Genomic DNA, 27,078 nt, shown 5'->3' on the forward strand with positions numbered 1-27,078 from the left:
TTGCTGACATTCAGCGGCGACACAATCTGCCGGTCAGATGTCTTATTTGCGATTGCCCGACGCGATGGAACTCAACCTTCTATATGCTTGATAGGCTGCTCCAGCAGAAACATGCAGTTAACGTCTACCTGTATGAACTCTGCGGCAGAACAGGTTCTGGGGAGCTGTTTTTTTTTTCACCGTGCCAGTGGCTGCTCATGCGCGACGCATGCAGACTTCTGCGGCCATTTGAGGAGATCACCAAACTGGTCAGTCGCAGCCATGGCACCATAAGTGACATGGTACCTTATGCCTTCTTTATGGAGCGTGCATTGCGTCGTGTCATTGATCAAGCTGTGGAGGAGCAGGAGCGGGAAGATGAGGAAGTCGCAATGCTGGATGAATTCCCAGGGGGGGCTACTCTATCTAAGACAAGTCAACAACAGGAGTCTGAAGAGGAGTCAGAGGAGGATGGTGCCGGGGCGGATGAGGAGGAGCAAGAAGAGCATGCTTTAAACCTTTCTGGGATCCCTGTTGTTGTGCGTGGATGGGGAGAGGAGAATGAAGAGGACGACATTATCCTGGATGATGAGCAGGAGCCAGGCCACCACACCGCTTCCAGTTTAGTGCAAATGGGGTCCTTCATGCTCCAGTGTTTTAATAGGGACCCCCGTATAAAAAGCATAAGGGTCAAGGACCAGTACTGGGTGGCAACGTACTTAGACCCCCGGTACAAACAAAAAATGGCGGAAATGTTACCGCCGTCACAGAGGGCTGTCAGAATGCAGCACTTCCAGGCCTTGCTTCGAGAAATGCAGCATTCTGCTTTTGCGTGTGCTGGCAGAGGAGCAATTCCCACTCCCAGAGAAGGAGTTGCGGGTACCAATCCAACAGCGCCTGCAAGAAGAGGCCGGTTTGAAGATGTGTTGGTGACTTCGGATATGAGGTCATTCTTTCAGCCGACCCATTGACAGGTGTCATCCGGATCCAGCATCAGGGAACGCCTAGACCGTCAGGTGTCCGACTACATCGGGTTAACGGCCGATGTGGACGCTCTGAGGAGTGATGAACCCCTGGACTACTGGGTGGACAGGCTTGACCTCTGGCCAGAGCTTGCCCAATTTGCAATCGAACTGTTGGCTTGCCCCTCGTCCAGTGTCCTGTCCGAAAGGACGTTCAGCGCCTAGCTCACGACAGTGTTAACTACCTCACATTTCTAAAAATGAATGAGGCATGGATCTCGGAGGAATTCAACACATGTGACCAGTAGACCATGTATATGTCTATAAAAAATTTTTTTAATCGAGCACACAGACCTTCTTTCTTCATTTGGCTCACTTCCTTGTCCAAAAAAAGCACACCGTACTATATGCCCGTACCCTCCTCTTTGAAGAGGTTGAGCGGTGTCATATTTCTACTGGGGCTGCTTATTATGAGGGGCTCCCACCATCCCTGTGCTGTGCTGACTTCCTCCTGGGGCTGCTTATTATGAGGGGCTCCCACCATCCCTGTGCTGTGCTGACTTCCTCCTGGGGCTGTACCTCTGCTGTGCATATTATGAGGGGTTCCCACCATCCCTGTGCTATGCTCATTATGAGGGGCTCCCACCATCCCTGTGTTATGCTCATTATGAGGGGCTCCCACCATCCCTGTGCTATGCTGACTTCCTCCTGGGGCTGCTTACCGTGCAGGTGTCAGTGCTGTATATCACGGTGCTGGTGTCAGTGCTGTATATCACGGTGCTGGTGTGAGTGCTTTATGTCATGCTGCTGATGTCAGTGCTCTCTATCAAGGTGCTGCTGTCAGTGCTGTATGCCACGGTGCTGGTGTTAGTGCTTTATGTCACGCTGCTGATGTCAGTGCTCTCTATCACGGTGCTGTTGTCAGATCACTCTATCACGGTGCAGGTGTCATTACTGTATGTCGCGCTGCTGATGTCAGTGCTCTCTATCACGGTGCTGCTGTCAGTGCTGTATATCACGGTGCTGGTGTTAGTGCTTTATGTCACGCTGCTGATGTCAGTGCTCTCTATCACGGTGCTGTTGTCAGATCACTCTATCACGGTGCAGGTGTCATTGCTGTATGTCGCGCTGCTGATGTCAGTGCTCTCTATCACGGTGCTGCTGTCAGTGCTGTATGTCACGGTGCTGGTGTTAGTGCTTTATGTTACGCTGCTGATGTCAGTGCTCTCTATCACGGTGCTGTTGTCAGATCACTCTATCACGGTGCAGGTGTCATTGCTGTATGTCACGGTGCTGCTGTCAGTGCTGTATATCACGGTGCTGGTGTTAGTGATTTATGTCACGCTGCTGATGTCAGTGCTCTCTATCACGGTGCTGGTGTCAGATCACTCTATCACGGTGCAGGTGTCATTGCTGTATGTCACGCTGCTGATGTCAGTGCTCTCTATCACGGTGCTGCTGTCAGTGCTGTATATCACGGTGCTGGTGTTAGTGCTTTATGTCACGCTGCTTATGTCAGTGCACTCTATCACGGTGCTGGTGTCAGATCACTCTATCACGGTGCTGGTGTCATTGCTGTATGTCACGCTGCTGATGTCAGTGCTCTCTATCACGGTGCTGTTGTCAGATCACTCTATCACGGTGCAGGTGTCATTGCTGTATGTCGCGCTGCTGATGTCAGTGCTCTCTATCACGGTGCTGTTGTCAGATCACTCTATCACGGTGCAGGTGTCATTACTGTATGTCGCGCTGCTGATGTCAGTGCTTTCTATCACGGTGCTGCTGTCAGTGCTGTATGTCACGGTGCTGGTGTTAGTGCTTTATGTCACGCTGCTGATGTCAGTGCTCTCTATCACGGTGCTGTTGTCAGATTACTCTATCACGGTGCAGGTGTCATTGCTGTATGTCACGCTGCTGATGTCAGTGCTCTCTATCACGGTGCTGCTGTCAGTGCTGTATATCACGGTGCTGGTGTTAGTGCTTTATGTCACGCTGCTTATGTCAGTGCTCTCTATCACGGTGCTGGTGTCAGATCACTCTATCACGGTGCTGGTGTCATTGCTGTATGTCACGCTGCTGATGTCAGTGCTCTCTATCACGGTGCTGGTGTCAGATCACTCTATCACGGTGCAGGTGTCATTGCTGTATGTCACGCTGCTGGTGATCATCTCATGCACCCTCTTCTCTGCCTACCCTGACCTTCCCTCTCCTCCATTGCCTTCATGCGCTCCACAGTCCTGAATTGTCACAACAATTTCACAAATAAAAAAAGAATGCTTGTAGTTGTCGATCCCAGATTCACCTCATACATGTGTTATGTCATTGGCCATGTGGTGGGACTTTGTTTGCACAGCTATTAATTATTTTGTGGCTGCAAATTTGACCTGTAGGTTTGCAAACTTCGCCTCCATTTGAAGTCAATGGGGCCCGCCACGAACGTTACGGTCCGCGAACTATCGGCCGCATTCGCGGTCCGCGTTCGCGAAATGTCCCATCGGAAGTTCGTCCATCACTACCCCTTAGTATTTCTAAGTAATACCACTGTAGATCAGGGGTCTGCAAACTTTTCAGAAGGAGGGCCATGTGTTATATTTTACAAATTTTGGTGGTCAAAAGAAATCAGTTTTACCAATAAATTCATTACATTTAAAAAATAAGTTTTACATGATTTTTTTTTATGTAAAGTCCACCTTACATTAAAGTTCCCTTTACATCAGAGTACTCCTCTTATGTGATAATCCACATCAAATTCTCCCCTTAGAGCAGAGTCCACATCAAAGTCCTCCCCTTACATCAGAGGCCCAGATCAAATATTGCCGTTTATAAAGACCCCTGCTTTAGATTGCTGATCTGGGGAATATCCAATCTGGAAGGAATCTTTTCCCTGAATCGCACTTTATACGTTTTTGTTTTTTTCTATCCTCTAGACCAGGTTTCCAGATTGCGGTTCTGAGGATGCTTTATTTTTTATTTTTATTTTTTTAATTTTTTTTTTTTTTTTTTACTTAGATCTTTTGCTTGAACCTGATGCAGGTGTGTGTGTGTGAATGTGTGTATTTTCTCATCCAACTAACTATGTAAGTCTTTATAAAATGGCAAAACTGTATCTAAAAAATAGATGTCACAGGAATATTTTATTTCGCACACAGATCATGAGACATGCCCAGAGCTGATCTGTATAAAAGTAACAGTCACATGTGATATGTGTCCGGAAATAACATCCACAAAATTAACAAAATACTATAAATAGTTTATAATGACATAAAAATGACAGATGTGAAATGACAGATCTATAAATAGTAACCCCCCTAATATAATAGAATATCTGACTTACCTTGTACACAGCCGCTTATAATATCCGTCCTAAATCCCCATATGAGAAAAGTAATTTCAGGTACTTGAGTGAAACCACACCCCCTCCAAAATCCAATTCACCTTCTTAAAGGGGAAGTACCACAATTATATCTCATTCCCTTCTAGATTGTAACGAGCTTGTAGTTCTCATTCCCTTCTAGATTGCAAGCTCTAACGAGCAGGGCCCTCTGATCCCTCCTGTATTGATTTGTATTGTAAGTGTACTGTCTGCCCTCATATTGTAAAGCGCTGCGCAAACTGTTGGCGCTATATAAATCCTGAATAATAATAATAATAAGAGAGCTCAGAGCAAATGTAATGTCACCATTTCCTATATTCCTATTACTCAGGTTAATAGATACTAGAGGCATTGCTGTGGTATGAAGTTCCTTGTGCCTTAGTAATTTCATGAATTCTTACTTGAGGGGAGAAATCTTTGTTAAGCCTCTTGAAACGAAATTTGATTGGTTGTTGTTGGATACTGCACTTTATTCTTCACTATTTTTTTTGCACAATTTTATAAAAATATATTGAATGTCCGGCATATATTACCTGTTGCCATTTTCCAGTTGAGTTGCTTCAGTGGGGTATCTTAATGATGTCCAAAAACACTGCTACTGGGAGTCATGGGGTCTTCTGGGGGCCACAATGAAGACATCAGGGGGCCAAATGTTCATCGTCTCATGGGAAAATAAGATTTGTGGAGGGATTGTCATTTCTGGCATTGTCACCTGAACTCTCACTGGCAGAAGGAATGGAGCCGAATACAGATCTCTATTATTTTAGGATTAGTGGTGCCAGCCTAGTTATGATTAACCCCGTGTAGCCAAGATTGCAGATGGCCCTTCGTATAATTGAAGTATCACAGTTGCTATGAACACGGCAACTGAAACAGCTTTGCGTCCCAACTTCTGCAGATTTCACAATGCAACTGTAGAACTCACTCTTTGGGCCAGCAATGTATTTATTCAAAAACATTTAAGTGCACTTAGCATTCCCTTCCCTTCCTACAATTGTACTTACCAGCCTGATTCTTGCACTGACCTACTTGACCACTAAACTAAAGTGCCTGATTCCTACACTGACCTATAGGGATGAGCTTCGTGTTCGAGTCGAACGTACGTTCGACTCTAACATTGGCTGTTCGGGCGTTCGGCGAAATCCGAACTCTTGGTCCGTTCGCGTCAAAATTCGTATGGCGCGCGCGGACCACAATGCACTGCGATGGCGCAGTGCATTGCTGGCTCATGATTGGCCAAGCATGCACTGTGACCCCGCATGCTTGGCCAATCGCAGCGCCAGCAGCGAGGAGAGCCATGATTGGCCACAGGCATCCTGCCTGTGGCCAATCATAGCTCAGGCTGTGTAGTGCACGCCCCACACTATATAAGGCTGCCTTTGAGGCGGCCTCGTGTAGTGTGTTGGAATCTGAAGGAGTGGGTGTTCTGTGTACCTTCAACACAGTTACACACCAATCGTTTTTGGCTGATTTCCTATCTTGCTCTTGTGTAGTGGTTATTGTCTGTGCCCTGACCGCAGTATACACCACTACACTATATTCACCTCACCTATATAGCTAGCTAGTGATCTATCTTTAACCACTTAACAACCGCCCATTACCGATTAACGGCTTCAGGGCGGTTGTTTAACTCTGAGAGGCCGTTAATTAACGGCCTCCCAGAATTCTGCTCTCGCGCGCCCCCTGGGGCGCGCACTCGAGAGCATCCGTGACCGCCGGGTCGCCGGGTCGCGACGAGCGGCCGTTTACCACGTGATCGCTCCGTCAAATGACGGAGTGATCACTTGTAAACAAACCGGCGTCATGTTATGACGCCGGTTCCTCCCTCCCCTCTCTGTACCGATCGGTACAGCGGAAGGGAAAGAGATCGGTGTCAGCAGCGATGTGGGCTGCATCTGCAGTGCCCACATCGCTGCTCACCGAATTTAACCCCTCAATTCCCTGCCAATACTCTGCAATACCAGTGCATACTCTGCAGTACCCTGCCATTACTCTGCAGTACCCCCCATTACTCTGCAGTACCCTGCCTTTACTCTGCAGTACCCCCCATTACTCTGCAGTAACCCCCATTACTCTGCAGTACCCTGCCATTACTCTGCAGTACCCCGCCATTACTCTGCAGTGCAGTACCCTGCCATTACTCTGCAGTACCCTGCCTTTACTCTGCAGTACCCTGCCATTACTCTGTAGTACTCCCCAATACTCTGCAGTACCCTGCTATTACTCTGTAGTACCCCGCCAATACCCCGCCAATACTCTGCAATACCAGTGCATACTCTGCAGTACCCTGCCATTACTCTGCAGTACCCCCCATTACTCTGCAGTACCCTGCCTTTACTCTGCAGTACCCTGCCATTACTCTGTAGTACTCCCCAATACTCTGCAGTACCCTGCTATTACTCTGTAGTACCCCGCCAATACCCCGCCAATACCCTGCCATAAATTGCAATACCCAGCCATACTCGGAGATACCCAGCCATACTCGGAGATACCCAGCCATACTCGGTGATACCCTGAAATACCCAGCCATAGACGCCCCCCACCCCTCACCGCCCTCCGGTGCTTCTACCAACTCGCCAGTACGATCAAAGCCAGAATCTTTTTTTTATTTTTTATTTCAGGCTTCCCAGCCTAGAGGTGAGATGTGGGGTCATATTGACCCCCAGATTTCACTGTAAAGAGGACCTGTCACCCCATATTCCTATTACAAGGGATGTTTACATTCCTTGTAATAGGAATAAAAGTGATCAAAAATATATTTTTGGGGAAAAAAATGTCAAACTAAAATAAATAAAGTAAAATGAACAATAAAAAAAAAAAAAAAAATTAAAGCGCCCATGTCCCCATGTGCTCGCATGCAGAAGCGAACGCATGCGTAAGCCCCGCCCACATATGAAAACGGTGTTCAAACCACACATGTGAGGTATTGCCGAGAACGTTAGAGCGAGAGCAATAATTCTAGTCCTAGACCTCCTCTGCAACTCAAAACATGTAACCAGTAAAAAAAAAATTATGAAGAAAAAATTACTAATCTGCAAAATTTTATAACAGAAACAAAGAAAAATTCATTTTTTTCGCAGAATTTCCGGTCTTTTTTCTTTTATAGCACAAAAAATAAAAAAACTGAGAGGTGATTAAATACCACCAAAAGAAAGCTCTATTTGTGTGAAAAAAAAAGGACAAACATTTCATATAGGTCCAGTGTTGCATGACTGAGTAATTGTCATTCAAAATGTGAGAGCACCAAAAGCTGAAAATTGGTCTGGTTATTAAGGGTGTTTAAGTGCCCAGTGGTCAAGTGGTTAATAATAGAGCTTGCAGTCAGTAGTGTTAGGAGATAGTGCGTGCTGTCTGCGTGCTCTGTATCCAGTACATACCGCTATAATATAGGGCAGGCCCCTACTTTCAAACTTCCAACTTACAAACATCTCCTACTTGCAAACGGAAGGAGACAGCAGCAAGTGAGATGAAAAAAGACGGATGGCAAAACAAATTATTCCCTATGTTTTCCAAAAAGCTTAAAAATAGTTTTTTTGACTGGAGCTACACTTTAAAAATGTACCAGTTGAAAATTACAAACAGATTCAACTTAACACAACAAACCTACACAGTCCCTGTCTTGTTTGCACCGCCTGTATACTGCTGTTCTGAGTATATAGGGCCTGGGGGCCACACGCATTTCCTTTTTTTAATATGGGTACAGGGTTCCCCTTAATATGCGTACAAGACCCAAATAGGCCGGTAATGGGCAGGGAGGGCTACCCATGCCATTTTTCTCAATGATTTTCAACCATATTGCAGGAACCAGATATAACATTAAAACCGCAAGCAGTTTTAAATGGTGTTATTTCCGTTAAATGTCATTTTGTGCAGGGACTGTTCTAAACACGGGAAACACGTGGCATTTCACAGGCATACTACAGACACCCCCCAGGCACCATATTTAAAGGAATATTTTACTTTTTTTTTTTCACTTTAATCGTCATTAAAATCAGTGCTCCCGCCAAAACGGCCGTTTTTAAAACTTTTTTTTGCATTGACCCATGTCCCCTGAGGCAGGAGTCAGGTCCCCAAACCCTTTTTAGGACAGTATCTTGCATATTAGCCGTTAAAATTAGCACTTTCCATTTCGAACGTTCGAGTCCCATAGACTTCAATGGGGTTCTAACGTTCGTAATGAACGCGGGGGTCGTTCGCAAGTTCTGGTGCGAACCGAACCGGGGGGTGTTCGGCTCATCCCTACTGACCTACTTGACCACTAAACTAAAGTACCTGATTCCTACACTGACCTATCTGACCATTATACTGACCTACCTGATTCCTCTACCGACCACTACACTGGCATACCCGATTCCTACACTGACCTACCTGTCCACTACACTACCCTGACCACTATACTACCCACTACACTGCACTGACCACTATAATACCACTACCCACTGACCACTACACTGCAATCCAATACACTGTCCACTTCACTACACACTACCCACTACACTACACTGTCCACTACACTACCCACTACACTGCATTGACCACGACCCACTACACCACACAGACCACTACACTACACTGTGCTGACCACTATACTACACTGACCACTACACTAACCACTGCACTTGTTGTGGAAAATTTTAGATGTATTTATATGTATTGTCATAAGAGTCCCCCTGTGTTCATTCTCCCCTAGCCCGCTCTAAAAGAGCTGACTGGGGCAGACTAACACTGGTTGAGATCTGTTAGGTAGTGGATAACTTCCTGGGATTGGAAAGAGGTGTTTGCGGAGTGGGGGTATGTCCGCCAGCGAAGGGGCTCCTGTACATTATACAGATCATCTGGGGGCATATGCTTGCTCTGCGAGGATTGGTTGTAGGCGGATGTGCGCTCATTATCTCTGCTGTGTCTGATCACCACATGTGGAGATCGCAGCATACATCTGTGGATAACCTTCCATCCACACGGAGGTGTACAATAATACAGGTATACATTGTTCTCTGGAACAATGTATATTAAGGATTTCTATCAACGGAATTGTAGTCATCGTTCATTGGTTTTGTATGGTTTGCATCATTGAAAGCAGTTAGTCAGTTTGCGTCACTGACTATTTGAATGTATACATTTCTGTGATTGGTTCTTTTGAAGGAAAACAAATGTCTGATTGGCTGTCTGTGAAGACACCATTTTCTTCTGTATTGTATTACAGTGCATTGTCCTTATATGGTCATTTACATCCTGTGTTGCTGCTGTGAGGTCACAAGCTTTGTAGGTGTTCAGCTGTTGGAGGCAAACCCTCCAGGGCTTTGTTTCCTGTTGATATGTAAATAAAAGATTTGTCAGCTCAGAGAGGTCACACATGCTGACCGAGAGTGTAAGAATGCTGGTGATGTCTCTTTAATGGGGAATCAGAGGGGACTGCTGAGAAGCAGCCAGGCTGAGATGAAGATGTAGGAATGCGGGTGATGTTTGAATACTTGGATGAGTGGGTTGGAAGGTAAGAAGTATTATATCATTAAGATGGAAATGTTATTATTATTAGAAACAGGAGATTTGGCTGTGTGCTCTGCGTATGGCCAAAATTTCCAGGACACACTGTACTAACCACTACACTGCACTAACCACTACACTGCACTGACCACTACCCTCTACTACAATGACCACTACATTACACTGTCCACTATACTACCCACTACACTACCCATTGCACTGACCACTGCATTACTCACTACACTGCAATGACCTACCTATAGTATTCCTATACTGACCACTACACAGCGTGACTCTAACTGCTTGTTGCATAACCTGTGCAGACAGTAAAGCTGTGGGAGGGGTCCAGCAGAAGGGGCGGAGACCAGATCAATCACCCTACACAATAAGAGAGAGCAGCAGTGGCCAGTCTTTATTATAGGAAGCTCCTATACAGAGGTAAAGTTTTACTCTGGATTACTGCACAGAAGGAAGAAATACACAGAGCACACCAATATTCAAGTAACAATAAAGTCCTCTTGTATTTGGACAATATTTACTTATGCTGGAGTTTACCTTTAAAACCCACCCTAATTTTAGCTTTCATATTAACTCCAATGCAATTAGCTGAAATGACCAAATATTATCAAATTTCTGATGAAGTTTAGGCAAAGAGAAATCCGTTGATTTTTTATTCATCCTTATTCTTTTATGGGGGTTGGCTCTATACAGAGGAATGAGGGTGCTCACTAGGGGAAGAGGGATCTCCTCTCTGCCCATCAACAGGTGCCCGCTGTACTCTGATGGGAATCTTTGCCCACTGTTCACAACATCCTCCATGTGTTTGCTCCTGCTAACATCCTCCAAGTGCGCACTGCTAGGTAGAAAGTTTAAATAAAAAGCTTATGCATATCTCTACAGTTTTGTTTCACAGAGTTTTGCTCTTTTGATGTTCTGGGATTTTCAGATTCTCAGCCAATTCCGAATAATATACCACACACTTTGCCCTTTAGATGCCAGTAGACTGAAACCAGAACGGTATAATTACAAGGTGTTCCAGGGGTGATTATTTACAGTTACCTGAGATGAGGACAAGTAACCTTCTACAGGGCATTATGGGACATTTTGTGTGATTTTACTTCTACTGAGGTTATACTATTCACAAACAAGTCTGAATGCAAAACAGGTCCTCTTTACTGGGCTGGGATTTGTCAGAGGGAATGAACTTTCAACCAATCCAACAAACAGTGCCGTAGAAAATGTTCACAGAGCATGTCTGCAGCAGAGGAGCTTACACTCTAATATCCTCACCACAGGCACACACTATTATTATTATACATTTATATATCTCTGATATATTCTGCAGTGCTGTACACAGAACACTGAGCCCAGTCACATCAGTCTCTGCACCAGAGGAGCTTACACTCTAATGCCCCCACCACAGTCATGCATTGTTATTATTATACATTTATATACTATATCATAAGGGAAATTCCAGGGAAAATTCACAATTAATAAATCTGCAACAATTTTGTTTGGAAGAAAAAAAAAAGTTCAAATCTGCAGCAGAAAATGATTTCTATAACAGAATCCTGCTTTTGCAGGGTTTGGACAATTTGTAGCCACTGCCCACAATGTAGCTTCATTACACTGATATAGCAAGGTCTCTGGCCTTGTCCAGTCTAATGAGAACTTTCCTGACCAAAGATAGCTGACATCCTTCTGTATGCGGTGGGTTGTGAGGCATAGTGGGTGCAAGGTGGACAAAGTTATTGGGCGCCAGACACTTCTTGGATGTAAAAGAGGTTTTATTTCTATTAACAGTCCTTTTTATATTTTTGGGGGAAAGAGGGTTCGGGCCAGGACAGCCTTAAATAGTTGTAGATTCAATTGGCAGACACCGAGACTTCAATAGGAAGACAACCATGCAGGGAAAGGCCCCAGCAAGGCACCACATCTGCACATGCAGGATTACTGTATCCTATGGCAACAGTCTTTAACAGTTCCTAACTCAAACGTAACAGTTCCTATAGCTTCGCCCCAGCTGCCTCTTGTAGTTCTTCAACACTGAGCTCCCGGTCTCTCACTAGACCCTCTTATTCACTGACTCTGAATCCATTGCACTCCTTCAATATTTGTGGTGGTATCTTCCTCAAGCGTCACCCACGCTTCCTTGCTGGGGCCCTAGCTTGGCACTCCAGATACTTCTCAAGCTACCTAGAGGCGATTCAGTTCGCATTGTGCGCTATACAAGTATTTCATTCATTCATTCATTCAAGCTTCACCTCTGCTGACCGGCTCAGTCCCTGGCTTGACACACAAGGCTGCCCTGCAAGTGTCACCTCTGCTGGTTGAGTCTCTGACTTGATCACCACCTAGGGTTGCCTCCTGTATGGGTTTCTCCCAGACAGTCCGGTTTTTGAATGACTTGTTCAGGTTTTCATCTGCCCCAGACCCGGACACAATATTCAGACCAGACTGCACCGAGAATGACAAGTCTGCTTAGTGGATGTTGGGTTTCCCCTTCCTCACTGTCTCACTACTGGGACTTTTCAGGCTCCACATGGATGTACTCCACACACTATATCATATTAAAATAATTATTTTTGATAATGTGGAATACTTCTATGTAGAACCTAAAAAGTATTTTCCTGACATAGTCAAACATTTGAGCATAAACAGCAAAGGGCATACAGAATCAAGCCCTACTCCAGGAATGACAAAAAGTCCACCCTTGCACTGATGGGGGGAAATTGCCACTTTCACGTATATATGTTTCCATGCTCCAGCCAGCTGCAGTGATCTCCTCCTCCACCCAAAGCCTCAGCATCATCACATACCATACAGGAACATTAACCCTGTATGGTACAAAAAGAGGTTGGAGTGCTACCACAGCCTGTCACAACTTTCACAGAAGCTGAAGGGGACCAGTCACAGAGATTGAGGGAATCCGGTAAAGTTGGATATACACAGAGTAAATTTCTTCCAATTTACTATGTTTATTATGCTTCAGAGAAAGGAATTGGAGAATCCGCCCTCAGTCCCCTTTCTCTGTCTCAAAAGTGAGCTATCAGGGGTCTGTTTAGACCCCTGATATTTCATCCAAGCCACCTAGCAAGACTGTTAAAAATGTAAAAATAAATACATTTGTAACTGACACCATCCTCTGCCCTACTGACACCGCCCACTGCCCTACAAACACCGTTCTCTGCCCTACAGACACCTTCCTCTGCCCTACTGACACCGTCCTCTGCCCTACTGACACCGTCCTCTGCCCTACTGACACCGTCCTCTGCCCTACTGACACCGTCCTCTGCCCTACTGACACCGTCCTCTGCTCTACTGACACGGTCCTCTGCTCTACTGGCACCGTCCTCTGCTCTACTGGCACCGTCCTCTGCTCTACTGACACCGTTTACTGCCCTACAGACACCACCCACTGCCTTACAGACACCGCCCACTGCCCTACAGACACCATTCTCTGCCCTACAGACACCGTTCTCTGCCCTACAGACACTGTCTTCTGCCCTACTGTCACCGGCCTCTGCTCAACTGACACCATCCTCTGCCCTACTGACACCGTCCTCTGCCCTACAGACACCGTCCTCTGCCCTACAGACACCGTCCTCTGCCCTACAGACACCGTCCTCTGCCCTACAGACACAGTCCTCTGCCCTACAGACACAGTCCGCTGCCCTACAGACACCGTCCGCTGCCCTACAGACACCGTCCGCTGCCCTACAGACACCGTCCGCTGCCCTACTGACACAGTCCGCTGCCCTACAGACACCGTCCGCTGCCCTACAGACACCGTCCGCTGCCCTACAGACACCGTCCTCTGCCCTACTGACACCTTCCTCTGCCCTACTGACACCGTCCTCTGCTCTACTGACACCGTCCTCTGCTCTACTGACACCGTCCTCTGCTCTACTGACACCGTCCTCTGCTCTACTGGCACCGTCCTCTGCTCTACTGACACCGTTTACTGCCCTACAGACACCACCCACTGCCTTACAGACACCGCCCACTGCCCTACAGACACCGTTCTCTGCCCTACAGACACCGTCTTCTGCCCTACTGTCACCGGCCTCTGCTCAACTGACACCATCCTCTGCCCTACTGACACTGTCCTCTGCCCTACAGACACCGTCCTCTGCCCTACTGACACAGTCCGCTGCCCTACAGACACCGTCCTCTGCCCTACAGACACCGTCCGCTGCCCTACAGACACCGTCCTCTGCCCTACAGACACCGTCCTCTGCCCTACTGACACCTTCCTCTGCTCTACTGACACCGTCCTCTGCTCTACTGACACCGTCCTCTGCTCTACTGACACCGTCCTCTGCTCTACTGACACCGTCCTCTGCTCTACTGGCACCGTCCTCTGCTCTACTGGCACCGTCCTCTGCTCTACTGGCACCGTCCTCTGCTCTACTGACACCGTTTACTGCCCTACAGACACCACCCACTGCCTTACAGACACCGCCCACTGCCCTACAGACACCGTTCTCTGCCCTACAGACACCGTCTTCTGCCCTACTGTCACCGGCCTCTGCTCAACTGACACCATCCTCTGCCCTACTGACACCGTCCTCTGCCCTACAGACACCGTCCTCTGCCCTACTGACACCGTCCGCTGCCCTACAGACACCGTCCTCTGCCCTACAGATACCGTCCGCTGCCCTACAGACACCGTCCGCTGCCCTACAGACACCATTCTCTGCCCTACAGACACCATCCTCTGCCCTACTGACACCATCCTCTGCCCTACAGACACCATCCACTGCCTTACTGACATAATACTCTGCCCTACTGACCACCGTCCATAGCTCTACTGACTGACACTGTCTGCTTTTAAGGTAGGCTAATTCATATTTTTACAGTGAAATTTGTTTTATTAATTTAGTCATATTTTATGGGTACAAGAATGCTTTTGTTTTGCTTTCAGCCCCTCCCAATGCAATTTGGAAAACACTCACTGTTCACTGTGGTGCACCTAGCGCACTGGGTATTACTACTCTCCTTGAGGTACTGAAAGGTGTCCTAGGTCTTTTACAGTCCTATAGTGTATACACAAAAAAATAAATTGTGCTACTAAAGTGTTCGGGTTTGGTTTGAAGAAAAGGTGGCAACCCTATCACCGCCTGAAGTTTCCCGATTCTCCACGGTGTCCATTCGTTGAGCATGCTGCTCTGGTACTTGCTCCAGTTACTCACTGTGGTCTCTGGTAATAAGGTGGTTGACCCCTTTGTGGCGACAGCTTCTCTTCTACCTCTGACTACTGACAAGTTCTCCGGCCGGCAGAATCGTCACTTCTAGTTGGACTGCAAGCCACAATCCCAACCCTGAGCTGCTCTGTTACTTCTGGATAGGCCTAGCAGCCAGATTCCCCCGGGATAAGCCCAATCTCCGGCCTAGCAGCCAGGGGCACACAACACATGTCCACCCAGACAGCCGTCCAGGTGGCACAGAACACAGATCACCTGACCTCACCCGGATATATAGGCTCTCCCAGCAGGCCAAGGGATTCAAGAAAAACCCTGCTCATTGGCTGAGATACCCCATATACCCATAACGTCCTTCTCATATCTAGTGCCACCAAGTGGACGGCCATCTAGTGGTAGAAGAGAAAAGTACAACCAGGCCAAGCTTAGAGAGAAATCAATGGATCTCTAACAACTGACCAGGGTAACTACTCTTAGCAAGTAAATTTGTGAGTAGCTCCCTGACTAAACCCCAGGGAGTTACTCTGATAACAAATTTACAAACAAAATGCACTTATTTGTGTTCATACATATCATTCATTAGAAAAGAACCCCAACAAGACTGGCTTGACACCATGTTTCTCTTTTTATATTTCTGATTACATCTGTTGTCTGAGGTTTTGTTCACACAAGAAAAACTTTGCTTTGTTTAATCCACTAAGAACATCAGATATTATATTACATGACATTTATATAACCTTATTATGAAATGGACTGAGAGTATCCAATACACCCATCAGAAAGGATTAATGAAATCGCTGACGTGATCCAATGTCCTGTACAGAGTGTTTCCATCCCAAACTCCTATCCCAGTGTCATGTACTTGATCATGGTAAAGAATATGTTACCCAACATTTCACATTCCTGATATATGCCTGCTGTATCATGTACTTGGATGAGAAAGTATCCTGTTCTCCTTGTATTGCTGCCTTTGTGAGACATCAATGGTTTTCCTGCCAGTCCTTCTGCTTTTCTATTTAGACTTAGTTCTCTAGCTGTGCTGTGAACTCAGTCTGCTCTCTTCCCAAGGTCAGACTTGTCCTGGCACCCCCCCCCCCCTCCCCAATCCATGTCCGGGTATTTATTACCTCTCACAGAGAGCATAGCAAGTCCCCGACAATGCCTTCATCTGATTTTTTTTCTCCAGTAGAGCAATGCCGTCTTTGTTCAGCCACCCTCCAGGGTCACTATCTGCTTCACTGGGTCTGGCCGAAATGACCAGGTCCCTGCCTTTCCGGCCTAGATTTGGTGTGGTCCCTGCCCTTGTTAGTCTTTTGGGAGAGAGCACCGACCCCCTTTTTTTGCCAGGGGGGTAATTTAGTACTTCCTAATTAGGTGGGAATGATGGGAGTGGTGGTTGAGGCTTTTGGTCCTGGGGCTTTCCCTAAGCTCTCAAAGTTTTATACCTTCCCAGTGGGGACTAGTCTGGCTGTGGGCCGGGGTTGAAGAAAGCCTGTGGTGTATGTGCCCCTGGAGTGGCAGTCCAGGAGTGCCATAATTATTCACTGTGTTAGAAGGGGCAATTTGAGTTTTTGCTGGCACTTTGGCCACTGCACCACGCACACTTTTTTCGCACCTACCTCTTGGGCCGGGCCTTTTGGCCAGCACCAGAGGAATTTTTATTCCTGGCCTAAGGGCCGGCCATGCATATGGCACAATTAGCACTTTCTCCACCTCTCTTTTCCCCACCTTTATGTTGTTTGCCTTGTGTTGTCATTTTATGTTTTTTTTTTTGGGTTGTTGGTTATGTACACTTTGTTTCACGTTTGATGAGTAGGGTGTAGGTCCTTTGGCCTGCCCCGAAAGTCTTGGGAGAGGGTGGACATGGCCTTCTGGCTTAGTTTGCCCTCTCTCATGGGGGTCTCCCTTCGGGGGAGCCCCACCTAGTACTTGGGGTGGTCTGTTTCGGCAGATCTCCCAGAGAACAGGGTCCATCTGGCTTCGACTAGATTGACCATGTGAAAGTACCCCAGTCCCTGGCTAGAGCCTAGCGCCTATGGGATCCGGGCAAGGTCCTTTGATTTTGGAGGACCATATGTACGTACACCCTATGTGCACTTTTTTTTGCACCAGGTGAAGTTTTTAGAGTGTGTTCACACATCATGGGTGTTAAAGAAAAAATTAATAAAAGAACAAATCTGCTTCCTGGACTGTGATGATCACACATAGATGACTCATGTAAATCCTGGTGCCTGCGCAGTTCTTGGCTGTGTTTACCAATGTCTGACCCAGACCAGCCCCTGCTGCAGCCTCTAATCTTGTCACTTGTGTACTACACAGTTACAATGTTGCTGTCTAATCACAGGGGCAGCAGACTGATGACGCCAGCTCAGCCTATCAGACATTTGAAATAAAGTGTATCACTGTCTCTTAATTACATCCTATCTTCTTATCTACATTGGTGGCATTACCCAAGTCGACAGCTAATCCAATACTGGCCAGAAAGCTGGAACAGCAGAGGGACTTTCAGCTCCTACTCACCAAAGGATCTTTAGCCAGACTGGAGTATGCAGACTACAGACTGGAACACTGTCCACACACTGCAGCAGTGCACTGCTTAAGCCTGTGGGCTTACTTCACTTCCAGCTCCCACCAAGCTTTCGAAGGGGTACCTCCTTGCTTCTTCTTCAGATAGGGTACGCACGCACCTATAGCTAGAGATACTGCACCATATTAAGTCTCACAAGCTCCAGGCTGGAAGACCACCTCCTATGTAGTACTCACTTTCTCCTGGCCTAAGGCTCATCTTCTTAAATAAAGAATGTGCACATGAATAGCCTATTGAAGCATTTACTATGAGATAACATGATCATAATACTCTGTATAGTCGATTCTTCAAGGTCATACTACAGACCATCAGAACAGTTCTATTAAGTGGACTAACTTTGAGCTCACAAGGTCTGGCCAGCTCTCCCACCTTCTTCCTACCATGAGTCCTCCTATTATGGGCCTTCTCAGAGTCTTTTGTTAGCCTAGCCCCAAAGGGTACAAACCTGCACATTGTAAGTCAAAGGTAACCTGTTCCCATACACTCGTCTGACTAAGACTCCACCCATTCCAGTTTATAAAGGGTTCTAACTCCACCTACCAACTACCCAGGGGAGGGACCTTACTAAAAGGGGTACTGACCCCTCCTTACAAGCCTTTATGCTGTCCGATGCCAAGAGCAGTGACCACCAGCCGATGGCTACACAGTGGCTACTCTTAGAAGCGCTCCCTATTTTTGTATCTCATCCTAGTATACTGTAAGTCACTAACTGGAGCTCAAGTACAGCTATTTAATGATAAAAGGTGGAGCCTTTCTAAACAATAATTCTGATGCTGTACATTGTGACATGTCAGGAATGATGAACCAAAATAATGGTCAAACAATGTGCTTCTTCTAAAATAGATAGTTTTAGTTAGACTGATATTCTTTACAGGAAGAAGAACACACACATCTGCAGATTCTCATATAGAGCAATTTTATTGTGAATAATTTATGCATGTTTATTATCAGCCATTGGTTCAGGTTATTGCACAGGGAGATCCCAAACTTATTCTTCTGCTGTTCCATCAAGGATGCGCTGGAAGGAGAATGGAGTGAATAGATAACCTCCTCCATGGTAGAACTTGTTCTGGAACTCCACCCTGCAAGGAAAATAGGAAGAGCAGAGGCATAGGTAATGCTGTGATACAATTGATGCTTTAACTTTACACTATTCTTATAGCTTTCTTGTTTCAAGATTATGAAGCAGATTGCACATAAGGAAAATTACCTAATAAAAATCCTACAATGGGTAATATGGTGTTTTATGACATTTAAAGTGATTGTAAACCTTCCTATTTTTTTTTTTTTTAAATAACAAACATGTCATACTTACCTCCACTGTGCAGCTCATTTTGCACAGATTGGCCCTGATCATCCTCTTCCGGTGTCCCTCGGCGGCTCTCGCAGCTCCTCCTCGCATCAGATAACCACCTAGGAGAAGCACTCTCCTGGGGGGGGGGTTACCCTGTGGGGACACTCCAGAGTCGAGCATTTGCGTCCATAGACACGAATGCCTGACTTGACCCCGCATAATTGGATTTGATTGACAGCAGCCAGAGCCATTGGCTGCGCTGTTATCAATCCATCCAATCAAGAGCCGGGACCCCATGCAGATAGGGAGAGGGCGTCTCCACCGGGGGAATTACGGGCTCGGGTAAGTAAAATGGAGGGGTCTGGGGGGCCGGTCACTGCTAGAAGCTTTTTCACCTTAATGCTTAGGATGCATTAAAGCGGAGGTCCACCCTAAAGTGGACCTCCGCTCATCGGAACCCTCCCCCCCTCCGGCGCCACAATTGGCACCTTTCAGGGGGGAGGGGGGTGCAGATACCTGTACAGTACAGGTATTCTGCACCCACTTCCGGGATAGCTCTCTGCGGAAAGGGGCGTATATTACGCCCCTTTCCGCAAGTGCCCGCCCCTTTCCGCAAGTGCCCCGCTGCCTGCTGGGAAACACACAGATCCCAGAGGCAGCGGGGACCGTCCTTATTGCGCAGCGCGATTCGCGCATGCGCAGTAGGGAACCGGGAAATGAAGCCGAAAGGCTCCATTTCCTGATTCCCATACCCAAGATGGCGGCGGCAGCACCCGACATACCATCTACAGATCGGCTTCGGGTGCCGACATCGCGGGTGCGCTGGACGGGTAAGTGTCACTATTTTAAAAGTCAGCAGCTGCAGTATTTGTAGCTGCTGGCTTTAAAAAAAAAAAAAAAAAAAAACGCGGAGTCCCGGTGGACTCCCGCTTTAAGGTGAAAAAACACAAGGGTTTACAACCCCTTTAGGAAAGTTTTACATCTGTAATACAACATATTTCCATGAAATATTAAACAATAACTCCACTTTTGCTGAGAAAAAAACCTTCCCCTCTGGGTGTAGATTCCTACCTTTTGTTATTTTGAGATAATAGCTGTTTGTTTGTCTGTGTCCATGTGTACAAAGTGAATGTGAATGGGAGTGACTTTATAATTATCAATCAGCACTTACAGGGTTCTAATGAGGAAAGTGCTAGGGTCTTATTTCCCTTTAGCTGTGATTTCCCTTTGGGAGCATGCACAAGAATGGAATGTTTGTTGCAGAGGATGCCCAAAATTTGACTTGCATCTTAGTGTAGACTTCTGTGAAAAACAGTTAGCCAATCACACAAGCAGGAAGGGATATTTCTGTGTGTGTGGGGGGGGGGGGGGGGGAGGGGGGGGGGGTTGTGCACAATCTGTGTACAGAATGTCTCCAGGTTGCCATATTGCATTGCATTTTACAGAAAGTGACAGAGCATTCAATTACAATATTTATTGTGTAGCAATTGTATATGCTATATTGTTTTTTTGTTTTTCAATTTTCCAAGAAAGTTGAGTTACCCTTTAACAAACAATCAGTAATTACAGGGCTTGCCCATGACACTCACTTCACAGAGTGTGCTGGGCTTTCCCACTACAAAGTCCAGCATTTCCTGTATGTTTTATGGCAGCTGCATGCAGCTGGATAAGACTTTGTTGCCTCTTCTAACAACTACTTTTACTAACCCCCTTTGATACATCCCGTGTATTCCACTATTTTATTCAAATCAATCCAGGGTGTGAGAAAAGCCAACCTATAAAGTCTCATTGGAGACGCACACAAAGCCAGAGCAAGATACACAAGCTACTGACTTGGCAGCCGCTGTCAATCACTGTTATGGAGGAGAGTTTTGGCTTTGGTTCTTTGTCTCGGTCTGTGGTGTGTGCAGTACTGGGGGCAGCTGCATTTACGTTTGTAGTTCTAAATGGGAGTGCACATGAAGTTGAGACTCTGGTGAGGCCTAATAGATCCTGGCAGGCACAGGGGGCACGCACATACCTGAAGTCGGCCAACGTGGCCGGTGCACAGTCAGCGAATCAAGAACAGAAGAGAAATTTTGAAAACGAATAGCAAGAGCATGTATGTCCTGCTATAAGCATCTTTTTTTTGCCTTTAATATCAATTTAAGAGAGGATTTTCATTAATTTTGGAGAGATTTTCTCTTACTTCCTGTTGGATCTATAAGACAGATGCAGATGCTCATTATATAAATTAAAGGAGGACTTACCAGTGGAGACGGAGGGCATGCAGGAAGGCAGAGAGCCCCTCCATGACTAGCAGAATAGCCACAGTCAAAACAGCAAAAACAGCAAAAATGATGAAAACGCCAATAAGACCGCTATAGGCGGCGTTAGCGAGGCCAATGTGCATCACCATTGTCCACAGGACCTCAGAAAGCTCTATGATGAGAGAAAAATAATGGGGAAAATTATAGAATAAAACTGCTTAGGTTTTTCAAACAGCTAGGTAGAATAGAACATTTTATTTAAAGTATATATTTTTAGTCCGCTATGGCCCCTTTCACACTGCAGCGTTTGTCAGGCGCTACAGCGCTAAAAATAGTGCCTGTATAGCACCTGAAAAAATCCAGCCCTTTCACTCCTCCAGCTTCCACACTGGAGCGGTGCGCTAGCAGGAAGGTGAAAAAAGTTGCATCTTTGGAGCGGTGAAGGAGCGGTGTATTCACTGCTCCTACCCATTGAAATCAATGGGGCAGTGCGGCTATACCGCCGGCAGAGCGCCGCTGTAGCAGCGCTTTGCGGGCAGTTTTAACCTTTTTCGGCCGCTAGCGGGAGTTAATACGCCGCTAAAATGACGGCAAAGCGGCGCTAAAATTAGGGCCGCTTTACCCCAGACGCCCGCACCGCCCCAGTGTGAAAGGGGCCTAACTGGAGAAAAACCCAAAATCATTGGCACCCCTTTCCACGGGTAGAAAAACATCACAAAAAAAAACAACACAGAAAAATGGCGGTCTAACCACTATTTTTCTGTGTTTTTTTTTTGTCATAATGTTTTGATTCATTTTTTAACTTTGAATATAATAAAATTGTAAAACCATAATCTCTTTGGTATCATAAATTCATCAGTATTTTTGCACTGTTAAAATCCCTATCCCTTTTTCACTTCTACATATTTTATTTAAAGGTTACCCGTTATGAGATGGAGGGGTTCCATTGCTGAAAACTTGTGAAAATACTAGCTTTCTGGCTGTTAGAATTAAAGAGGAACTGCAGTCTGCTCACATAATTTGTAATAAAAACATCTTTGCCATTCTGAAGCTTCCCTCCAACCACTTTGCATATTATTTCTATACATGCCAAAATGCTGTAGAAATCTCCCTCCACTAAGTCTGGCTGCGACCATTTTAACTGTGGGCAGCTGAAGCTGCTGCCTGTTTACTTCCTGGATTTACACAGAGGCACACCTCCAGCTCTGCAGCTCTCATTGGCCCTCTTATGACCCCCCCCCCCCCCCACCGGAAAACTCTCACAAGAGAGAGAGTGAGCTGTGCATGATGTCATTAACCTAAGCTTTTTATCAGACAAGAAACAGTAAGTGGGCTGTATAAGGTATTTACTGGCAGAAAAAAAATGTTTTACTGTCCAAAATTAAAACAACAAGGGCAGAAGATTTAATAGATGGAAAGATGAAAAGATGACTGAAGGTCTGCTTGAACTATCCTCTAAATTTTCTGAACTAGACCTCTGAATTACTGGCTTAGGAGTATACAGATTGAAAAAGTTGGGGAGATGCAGAACTCTTTATCTGCATTATTTCAGATAATCAATATTTATAGGTTTGGATGTCAGCAATAGTTCTGTCACACAACACAGTCCTGTCTGGCTGGGCAGGTGACCTGTTTTTTTTCTCTGCTGCAGCTCAATAGCAAATTTGTTCCAACCTCATTGTATCAGTTCAAAATACAAGAGCCTGAGGACTGAGCCCTGAGACTGAGCCCTTGTTTGTGCACTGGTGCGCATTCATGTTGGAACAGAAAGGGGCTATCCCCAAAACTGTTCCTACAAAGTAGAGGGGATTGAAATTGTCCAAAATGTCTTGGTATGCTGATGCCTTAAGAGTTCCCTTCACTGGAACTAAGGGGCCAAGGCCCAACCCCTGAAATACAACTCCACACCATAATCCTCCCTCCACCAAATGATTGGGATCAGTGCACAAAGCAAGGTCCATAAAGACATGGATGAGCGATTTTGGGGTGGAGGAACTTAACTGGCCTGCACAGAGTCCTGACCTCAACCCGATAGAACACCTTTGGGATGAATTATAGTGGCAACTGTGAGCAAGGGCTTCTTGACCAACATCAGTGCCTGACCTCACAAATGCACTTCTGGAAGAATGGTCAAACATTCCCATAGACACCCTTGTGGACAGCCTTCCCAGAAGAGTTGAAGTTGTTATAGCTGCAAAGGGTGGGCCAACTCAATATTGAACCCTACGGACTAAGACTGGGATGCCATTAAAGTTCATGTGCGGGTAAAGGCAGGTTTTCCAATACTTTTAACAATATAGTGTATATGTTATGTGTGGGAAGTCCTGCATGGCAACTGTCAAGGATTGGAGCTTAAAGCCTTCCATTTCATCAAGAGGCCAGACCCTCAGATTGACACTTGCCTTGTATGAAGATCTCTGTGCAAGTCAATCGCTCTACTTTTTAATCCTTATATTGTAACGCTTCTTTTCTAAATAAATGTTCAAACCTCCAGCATGAGAAAAAGTTTTTGATTTCCTTCTTTCTCAAGAGAAACCCTACAGTATATCTAAAGGGAATATGAATGAACCCATATAGGTGATATAGTCACCCTCTGCTTGGAATAAGGAATTATGTGAAACGGATGGCAGGACGCAGGATAAAAATCTAACACAGTAGAAATGTGAGAAGGACCACAGACAGAACTTACGTGCGTGTGCCAGGCTGAGCGCCCACAAGCGCAGATAGGATGCAGTGTTGGAGATGCAGCCCAAGCAGTACTCTATAGTGTGGATGGCTTGATGGACAAAGATGTCCCCAAAATCAAACTGCAATAGAGAGAAAATAATTTGCTTTATTGCATATTTATTGTTAGTGTTTTCTGAAGGAGGGAATTAAGTGAACCCTTAATAGATACACAACAGGTTCTGTTGAATATAATAAAAAAATAAAAATAAAACAACCTATGCTCTCCCTCCATCTGTTGATTATATGCAGTACAACAAACCTATAGATTTAGACGTACATTCAAATCTATCTCTCCTCTAAGGCGATCCGCATCTGGATCACTTTTCAGAAGCAATTGATAGGCAGTGAGGAGGCGATGTGATGCCTCCTTATCGCCCGTTTTAACCCCATTTTTGCTGACAATGTGCCGCAACCATATGCCTATTCGCCCGAGTAGGCTTGCTGCCTGCCGACCGCTATATGCTGGGCAGGTTTTATAACACACACAAAGTGAAGCATCACAAGCACAGAATGTAAACCGCTGCCTATTGCAGCTTGGGGTCAGCTGGGGGTGGTAAAAACATGCAGCTCAACTGCACTTTTTACACCGCTTTCCCCAACGGCATGTCTAAATGAGGCCTTAATGTAAAATTTGGAGGCATGCTCCACCACAATTTTGCAGTTCTATGCACATATCACATATATTACTATAAAAATAACACAGTGCTTTATCTACTAATGGCATTTTGTTTAATATTGTCCTCCTTGTTCCTTATTTTTTTTGTAAAGCAAATAAAGAAAAAAACAAAAGACTTCACAGACATACAAATATTGCCTTTTTTAATGAAGTGGGTTATTCAATTTTAGAATTTACTAAAACTGCTTTAAATATGTATGCAATCAGATAGGCCCCTGCACTACATAGTTGAAGGTAAATCTAAAGGAAACTGAATAAGAAAATTGTATAATTTATGGCTAGCTTAAAGTGTTACTAAACTCAGGACCCTGCATTCACTATATCTGGTCTCCTACAGTACACAGAACATGGAAATGCAATTATTTTAGTAAATATAAAATTACTAAATACTAGAGCTGCACGATTCTGGCCAAAATGAGAATCAGGATTTTTTTGCCTAAAATAAAGATCACGATTCTCGCGGTGTAACATCATCTTTCACATTATACAAAAAAATTGGGCTAACTTTACTGTTTAGATTTTTATCAATTCATTAAGTGTTTTTTCCCCCAAAAAATGCGTTTTAAAGACCATTGCGCAAATACAGTGTGACATAAAATATTGCAACAACCTCTATTTTATTCTCTAGGGTCTCTGCTAAAATATATATATATATATATATATATATAATGTTTGTGGGTTCTAAGTAATTTTGTAGCAAAAAATACTGATTTTAACTTGTAAGCAGCAAGTGTCAGAAATATATTTAGTCTTTAAGTGGTTAAACTTCCCTCATTTACAGGCCTTCCCTTTGATCTAAAAGGACAAAGTGTTACAATGTTTCTCCTTATGTCTAAGCAATGTTGTCATTAACTTGGCAGGCTGCCTGGGCTTTTTTTTTTCTTTAGACAGCTGTCAGCTGTGAGCAGAGAACTCTGCATAGAATCCGGAAAATGCTTTGTTAAGATCACAAGGAGGGAAGAATCGCAATCTAATACTTTAATGATTAATCGTGCAGCTCTACTAAATACCTTTTCTCATCAGTAGTATATAGCAGCTTGTGACTTCTATTAGTGTCTGGTTAAAGATTGTAGAAGGAATTTTCATTCTAATCTGACTGTCCTATCAGCCTGCAGGACCCCTGACCCCCAGTCTGGACAGTTGTGATTGGCCCTGTGCTGGTCACCTACACCCTTCCAAGAAAAAAAACACTCTCTAACAATACAAACCAAACTGAGTATGTGCAGAGTGCACCCCAAGGCCCTGTTCTATAAGGAGATGTATTAGGGACAGTGGAAGAAGGGGAGGATCAGAGAAGACAGGATCACACTGCCTTTTTACACAATGCCCGGGATTAACCCCTTAGGTTCCACAGTGAGTATAACAAGCATGCTTTACTGCATATACACACTAATTTTACTTTTGTGGGTTTAATAACACTTTAAGGGTAAGAACATCTCTTTAGGTTCTAAATGCTCCCTGATAGGTAAATACATCCTTCCTGTCTTGGTGACGGCCAACACTAAGACAGGAAGCGAGGAAAATTTTCCCAACTGAGGGCACAGACACCTGATTAAGGTTTTACCTTTACCCACATCCAAGGGCACAACTGAGGGCCCTTGGAAAATTTTGATAGGGGCTCCTGCGACCTTTGTCTAGCAGCTGGCAATGTCAACTGTGACAATAGTCATTGATCTCAACAAAGTATTCTTAAGATCAGGTTGATTTTCCTATTAAGGTTTATATTTTTGTATATACAGAGATATGGGAACATTTTCTGTAATATCCAATCTATCCATCACACCCCCAGAATGTGTACCTCTTCTCCATGCTCCCCGTGTCCTCCTCCATGACCTCCTCCGTGCTCCTCCTTCTTTTCTACCTTGGAGTGATTGGACTGCGAGTTCTCCATGTCTGCGATCTCCATATGATCCTCGGGGATGGAAGTAGACTGAAGCTGTGGGAGAGTAATGAGAATATGTTAGGAGCTTGTTCACCTCTCTGTACCTTATATTCTAGTTGACAAGAAGCAAAGGACTTATGGGCCGACTGATAAAGGTGGAAATTGCTATACAGTGAGGGAAAAAAGTATTTGATCCCCTGATGATTTTGGATGTTTGACCACTGACAAAGAAAGGATCAGTCTATAATTTTAATGGTAGGTTTATTTTAACAGTGAGAGACAGAATAACAAAAAAACCTGAAAAATGCATTTAAAAAAAAGTAAAAAATGAATTTGCATTTTAATGAGTGAATTAAGTATTTGATCCCCTATAAATAAGCAAGATTTCCAGCTCCCAGATGTCTTCGATACAGGTAACAAGCTGAGATTAGGAGCACTCTCTTAAAAAGGAGTGCTCCTAATCTCAGCTTGTTACCTGTATAAAAGACACCTGTCCACAGAAGCAATCAATCAGATTACAATCTCTCCACCATGGCCAAGACCAAAGAGCTGTCCAAGGATGTCAGGGACAAGATTGTAGACCTACACAAGGCTGGAATGGGCTACAAGTCCATCACCAAGTAGCTTGGTGAGAGGGTGAGAACATTTGGTGTGATTATTC

General features: G+C 45.2%; 3 protein-coding genes across 5 annotated transcripts in view; 1 reads left to right on the plus strand and 2 right to left on the minus strand.

Annotated features, from left to right (window-relative positions):
• Positions 1 to 5,058, minus strand: part of SVOPL (SVOP like) — a 73,274-nt gene extending 68,216 nt beyond the window's left edge. The window contains exon 1 of one of the 3 annotated variants that reach the window (XM_077468763.1): positions 4,848 to 5,058. The gene's annotated coding sequence lies outside the window, so the exon portion shown is untranslated. Of the gene's footprint in view, positions 1 to 4,275; positions 4,438 to 4,847 lie in introns of those variants that run through there. The other 2 variants (XM_077468759.1, XM_077468762.1) reach the window with 2 other exon arrangements.
• A 4,629-nt stretch (positions 5,059 to 9,687) lies between these two features.
• The window catches only part of TMEM213 (transmembrane protein 213), a 67,373-nt gene continuing 49,982 nt past the window's right edge, over positions 9,688 to 27,078 (plus strand). The window contains exon 1 of the mRNA XM_077468770.1: positions 9,688 to 9,805. Coding sequence (XP_077324896.1) covers positions 9,790 to 9,805 — 16 coding nt within the window. The 5' untranslated portion in view covers positions 9,688 to 9,789. The remainder of the gene's footprint in view (positions 9,806 to 27,078) is intronic.
• The window catches only part of ATP6V0A4 (ATPase H+ transporting V0 subunit a4), a 45,625-nt gene continuing 37,029 nt past the window's right edge, over positions 18,483 to 27,078 (minus strand). The window contains exons 18-21 of the mRNA XM_077468764.1: positions 26,334 to 26,471; positions 23,822 to 23,939; positions 21,133 to 21,304; positions 18,483 to 18,671 (exon numbers count right to left, since the gene is read on the minus strand). Coding sequence (XP_077324890.1) covers positions 18,578 to 18,671; positions 21,133 to 21,304; positions 23,822 to 23,939; positions 26,334 to 26,471 — 522 coding nt within the window. The 3' untranslated portion in view covers positions 18,483 to 18,577. The remainder of the gene's footprint in view (positions 18,672 to 21,132; positions 21,305 to 23,821; positions 23,940 to 26,333; positions 26,472 to 27,078) is intronic.

The sequence above is a fragment of the Lithobates pipiens genome, unplaced genomic scaffold, assembly GCF_037356315.1.
Source record: "Lithobates pipiens isolate NorthernLeopardFrog02 unplaced genomic scaffold, aLitPip1_a1.2 Scaffold_8, whole genome shotgun sequence".
Classification (NCBI taxonomy): Eukaryota; Metazoa; Chordata; class Amphibia; order Anura; family Ranidae; genus Lithobates; species Lithobates pipiens.